This window comes from Heteronotia binoei, chromosome 17 (assembly GCF_032191835.1).
Source record: "Heteronotia binoei isolate CCM8104 ecotype False Entrance Well chromosome 17, APGP_CSIRO_Hbin_v1, whole genome shotgun sequence".
Taxonomy (NCBI): domain Eukaryota; kingdom Metazoa; phylum Chordata; class Lepidosauria; order Squamata; family Gekkonidae; genus Heteronotia; species Heteronotia binoei.
The window spans coordinates 40,245,038-40,251,037 of record NC_083239.1 but is presented as its reverse complement, the minus strand read 5'-3'; the positions used below and the strand labels follow the sequence as shown (position 1 = coordinate 40,251,037).

The 6,000-nt window shown below is 44.5% G+C and overlaps 1 protein-coding gene across 1 annotated transcript in view; it reads right to left on the bottom strand.

Moving 5' to 3' along the window:
• Positions 1-227: 227 nt before the first annotated feature.
• The window catches only part of LOC132585835 (uncharacterized), a 30,178-nt gene continuing 24,405 nt past the window's right edge, over positions 228-6,000 (bottom strand). The window contains exons 5-6 of the mRNA XM_060257711.1: positions 3,235-3,942; positions 228-2,057 (exon numbers count right to left, since the gene is read on the bottom strand). Coding sequence (XP_060113694.1) covers positions 839-2,057; positions 3,235-3,942 — 1,927 coding nt within the window. The 3' untranslated portion in view covers positions 228-838. The remainder of the gene's footprint in view (positions 2,058-3,234; positions 3,943-6,000) is intronic.

Below are 6,000 nucleotides of genomic sequence, written 5' to 3'. Positions count from 1 at the left end.
ATCTCAGAACTTCAGCTTTACGTAGTGAGCTACAGAACAGCCAGACCTACATAGATTACTGGGAAGAGATCTCACTGAGAATCTACCCTGTGAAATTTGAGTCTTCAATCACCCCCCACCCTAAAGGGCACGAAAGCGTTTCTTGGCTGAGAGAACCCAGATGTTAATGTGGGGCAGGAGAGGGTCTTAAGTTGAATCCCCTCCCTTGAAATCAGAACAATACACACTTTATTTGAATAAGAAATTAGATTTATTCATGAAATGCAAACCCTGGTACAGAAATCAAATAAAAGACAAAATCGGATACACTTGCCATGGGCCTGCTACCTACAGATTATCTACTGAAAAAGCCTTGTTGAAGACTAAGGGCTGCTGTGCAAAGCAAGCAAAGTAAGGTCACAAGAACATACGATAGTGTGCATTTGGGGGGGGGGGGGTGAGGAGGTTTGAAGGAAATCCTTATCTGAATTGCGCCTTGCCTGGCATTCTTCAGAGCCCAGACTGGCTCTTTGGACAAGCAGGGATAGGGAAAAGAGGCTCCTAATCTAGAACTATCTATCTATCTATCTATCTATCTATCTATCTATCTATCTATCTATCTATCTATCTATCTATCTATCTATCTATCTTTCTCTATATCTGTAATTTTATATTGAAAAGCTCAATTAACTTAGGAATCAATTAAAAGAAAAATAAGCTTCTGATCTGAAATTCAAATCCAGTTGCCTTTTGCACTTGTTATTGAGTTCTGGTCCAGTGAATAATTCCACACATTTTGCATTTGGGCTTCTCTTTCCCAGTTGGTGTCTTGGGTCTTTGAGCCAGGACATCGTGATGGTCAAGGCTCAATTGCTTTTGCCTGAACACTCACTGCATCTTCCACAATGTCCTTCAAGAAGCTCCTCAGCATGTAGAATGTGGTGACGAAGGAAATAGCTCCTCCAGACAGAGAGCCCAATACTGGTACGAAATCCAAGGCCAGTTCAATTATTCTCAGATTTGCCCACAGAAACGACTGGCTCAAGCGTTCAACTACAATTTTTTTTGAAATCTCACTGGACATTGGAGAATTTTTAATTGCACATTTCAGCACTTGGTAATCTTTGCCAAACACCTTGGCAACTCTGCGGAGGGACTCTTCATCCAAGCCAAAGGCTTTGTAGAAATGGATCAGCGCACCTACCAAGATGCTAAGATCACAGAACAAAGCAAGTCCTGGGACAGGAATCACCCCGATAGCACAGGACACAATAGCGAGTTTCCATATAAGGGCCTCCATTGCAGCCATTTTCTTTTTGAGGATTTTTCTTGAGAAAAGTGGCATAGCCAAAATTAAGGCGTGTCTCTTGAGATCATCCAGGTCATTTTCCAAGGCTTCTTGCAGATCTGGGAAATCATACATATTTAAATTATATCTGGAGATGAGGAAAACCCTTGGATTAGATTCTCCTACCTTAGTCAGGTTATCACAGCAATATTTTCGTATCTTCTGAAGAGATTTATCTTCATCGAAGTTTGGGTCCCTAATTTCAGCAGCCATACTAACATCCATTTTGGAGCGCACAAAGTAAAATTTCTTCTTCATTTTCCTAATTTCATGGGCCAGGAGGACATCATTTTCAGTGAAACGTTCCGAGCTGACAATCATGAAAAAATCATACTGGTTAAAATTGACCTTCTCTAGGTAATCTTTTGGTTTAAATTCAGGTGTCCCAATCCCTGGTAGATCCCATATGGTTACATTCGGAAATAAGGGATGAGGATAGTTGTGACGGTTCATAGTTGTTTGTATTATTCCAGACCCAGCTGCACCTTCTTCGTAATCGGTCATGCCCCGCAGGGCATTGACAAGGGATGATTTACCAGCACCCGACACTCCTGTGATGGCAATGTCAAGCTTGACGTTTTTCAGTCCATCCAATTGTTTATTAATTTCCTCAGCCACCTCTTCAAGCTTTCTGTCCTTCAGAGCATCCCTCAGTATTGCAAGGTCAATTTTTAAGGTTTTTTCAAGGAAGCTGAAAAGGATTCTACTTTGTTTGGATGGTTTGGTTGATCTAAGAAACAAAAAGAAATGTGCAATTAATTTAGGAAGTTTTAGGACAGGAGGGGGAGGAGAGGGGAGAAAAGAGCTCCGTGGGCCTGATCAAGGCCCTGGGAAGGCCACTTCTCGCCCGCGGGCTGGGCATTTGACACCCCTGTTTTAGGAAGTTCTTACTCTCATCTGCCTATTAAGTGAGTTCTCAAGGCTGCTTATAGATAGTTTTAAAAACTTAAAAGAAAATGTTATCCTTAAAAACCGAGGAACAGGCAACCATCAGAAGTAACAGCTGTGGAGCAGGACAGATGTCAATAGTGACAACCAGCAATAAATCTAGCAATAACAGCAGCCATCAGCTGTTATCAGAAAAAACGCCAGAACAGGGATCTTATTGAAAGAACAATCCAATGCAATCACCAGGTGACCTTCAAAATATAATAGGTTTTATGGATTTATGGTCTACAGAGATCCTGCAATGGTTGACATGTTCTGAATAATGCCGAAATGCATCAAAAGATAACGTTGAACGTTTGTTGATCAGTTTTCTGCATTGAAAAGAGATGTGATTCTGCTGCTGGACCTCTAGTGGTAAGTCAATTTTGACCCAAAAACATAGGCCCAGGGGGAGTGGAGCCACACCCTGGGAAACAGAGTCATAACTGTTCTCTCCACCCATGGTCAATTCACCAATCAGAAATCACGTTTCTCAAGGGCTTTAAACCCTGGTGAGGGAAAAGAAAAGTACACAGTACATTTATTTTGCCATATGGGAGTGGGATTTCAATTCATTTAGTGCATTTATATATACTAAATATATATGATATATTTGGTTGTCATAATATGCTTATACTTACGTTGAAAATTATGTATGTTTTATGTTTAAAACTACGTATGTTTAAAACTATGTTTTAATTGTGATTGTATTTTATTGGTTTTAAATTGTAAATATATATGTCTGTTAGCTGCCCTGAGTTCGCTTGTGGAGAGGGCGGGATAGAAATTTAAGGAAATAAATAAACAAACAAATAAATAAATAAATGTATGCATCTTTTTAAATTGGGTTGAAGGTACAAAAATAATTCTAATCTATGTAGTTGCCTGGCCCCTCCACTGCGCCTGAACCAGATCTGCATTTTTAGACATACTTTTTGTTCATGTACAAAGAAAATCAGAATTGATTAAACCCAACATACTTGTCAGTTGTTCTTAAGATACGTCTCCTCAGAGCCTCAATTTCATTCTCTAAGGTCCTTTGCAGGAAGGGGAAATCGTATTTATCTCGGTACCAATTGGAGATGAGGAAAATGTGTGGAGTATAAATACCAGCGTTCGCAAAATTATCAAAACAATATGTCCTGACTTGTTGAAGGGTTTCTTCCTCACTGAAGTCTGGTTTCGTTTTTTCATTCGTAATGTGAATGTCCATCTTGGACCACGTGTAGTAGAACTGCTTCTTCATTTTCTGAATTGCATGGGACAGCTGGATGTCATAGACAGTGAAGCGATTTGAAGCAACAATTATGAAGAAATCATATTTGCTGTAATTTACCCTCTCTAGGTAGTCCTCAGCTTTAAAATTAGGTGTCCCAATTCCTGGTAGGTCCCATATTTTTACATATGGAAAGGTGGGGTGTGGGTAACCCTTTGGCTCTGCTGTTTTTTCTATTACATCTATTTTGGCTGCCTCCTCCTCATAATCTGATATCCCTCGCAGGGCATTGACAAGGGATGATTTACCAGCACCTGATACTCCTGTGATGGCAATGTCAAGTGTGGTTTTTCCTGACACAGTTAGATCTGAGAGGTTTCCTTCTTTCCCGGCAGAGCTCTCTTCAGGTTCACTGCTACCCGCTGGTGTCGAACTTTTCCCACCCATGGCTCTTCTTGAGGACTCGGCTGACCTGAAAAATAAATATGCAACAAAGCACCAAACCTGGAGCAATTACACTTCCTTCTCCTCTGTTCTCACTAGACCTATTAGAGACTAGCAGTAAAGCCCATTGTATGAGGACCCTACAATGAGGCCCTAGAAAAATATTTGGGAGGGGGTAATGAATGTGTAGGTGGCAGTATGGCCAGTGCATGAGAGTAAGTCATTTAGGGGACTGCCTGGGGCACCACCTGGCCTACGGGGCACTACGAGGCCCCCTTCCCCACACACTGCCCAATGCCTTGTGCCTCTTCTGCCCACCCATCTCGGGCAGATGGAAGAGGCGGTGAGACCTCATTCTGAGGTTGCCTCCTGAAAGGCAGCCTCAGAGTGAGGCAAAAGTGCCACACCACCTCTTTCGCCCGCTCCAACCAGGCAGACGAAAGTGGTAGCACCACAGTCACCAGCCTCCTCACTATTTAAATACCCCATCGATCAGCTGATCAGTGGGGGGCCTTTAAATGAACATACAAAGCTGCCGTCTACTGAATCAGACCTCCCATGGCCCATCAAAATCAGTATCGTCTACTCAGACTGGCAGTGGCTCTCCAGGGTCTCAAGCTGAGATTTTTCACGCCTACTTGCCTGGACCCTTTTTAGTTGGAGATGCCAGGGATTGAACCTGGGACCTTCTGCTTCCCAAGCAGATGCTCTACCACTGAGCCACCATCCTCCCCTAAATGGGAGGGGGAAGGCAGATTAATTGCTTCTGCTCCTTCTCCACATAGCAGGGAGGTGGCAGAAACAGCCTTGCCTCCCCCCCCATTTAAAGACCCCCCCATGGGGGGCAGGAACAGGGGCATGGGTGGGGCAGCGGCCTGGGGAGGCAAAAACCCCAGTGCCACCCATGGGTGGCAGGAAGGAAGGTAGACAAACAAAATGAAAGAAAAAAGAGAGAGGGACAGAGAAAGAATGGTAGGGAAAAGATGGGGAGGAAAGAGTGAGAGAAAGGCCCTTTCTCTGTTCAGCTTTGCTCCAGATCTACTAGGCACTGAATCTGCCTTCTACAAACTCACATCTTTCAAAATGCTTCTACATTTAAAAATTTGCTCCTCACCTTTTGCAGAGTTTTACTTCTATATTTGAAAAAGAAGGAAGCTCCTGGCAAGACTCCCACCCCCCGCACGGGAGTACACACATTGCTACCACGTGCCACCTCTTTCATCTGCCCAGGACCCAGGCAGGTGAAGGGGGCAGTGAGGCACCTCTCCACCACTTGGAGGCTGCCTTTCTTTCCCACCACCTTTCACCTGCCCGGGGACCAGGTAGGCCCAATGCTAGGGCCTTGGGCATGCCAGGCCGGCACCTACCCTGTGCCCCCCACCCGTGCTTTCCCCGCCACCACACCCCATGGGGACAGCAGACATGGCTGAACCAGGCCGGAACAGTGTGCTCTTGGAGCCTGGAAAACTGGGGGTTCCTTGGTGGGACCGGGGGATTGGGAAGCCTATCTGGTGGAATAAGCTCTCATTTCAGATCAGAACCTTGCAGATTCCACTGCAATTCTGCAAGGCCTGTAAAATGCAGCTGTTCCACCGGATTTTCAGTTGAGGCAGTGGGCATGCAAATTTCTATCTTTGAGTCTAGGGTTGCCAAGTCCAATTCAAGAAATATCTGGGGACTTTGGGGGTGGAGCCAGGAGACTTTGGGGGTGGAGCCAGGAGACATTAGGGGTGGAGCCAAGATCAAGGCTGTAACAAGCATAATTGAACTCCAAAGGGAGTTCTGGCCGTCACATTTAAAGGGACCGCACACCTTTTCAATGCCTTCCTTCCATAGGAAATAATGAAGGATACGGGCACCTTCTTTTGGGGCTCATAGAATTGGACCCCCTGGTCCAATCTTTTTGAAACTTGGGGGGTATTTTGGGGAGAGGCACTAGATGCTATACTGAAAATTTGGTGCCTCTACCCCAAAAAACAGCCCCCCCAGAGCCCCAGATATCCGCAAATCCATTCTCCATGATTTTCTATGGGAATAAATCTCCATAGGGAATAACAGAGTGCCCAGCAGACATTTCCCTCCCCTC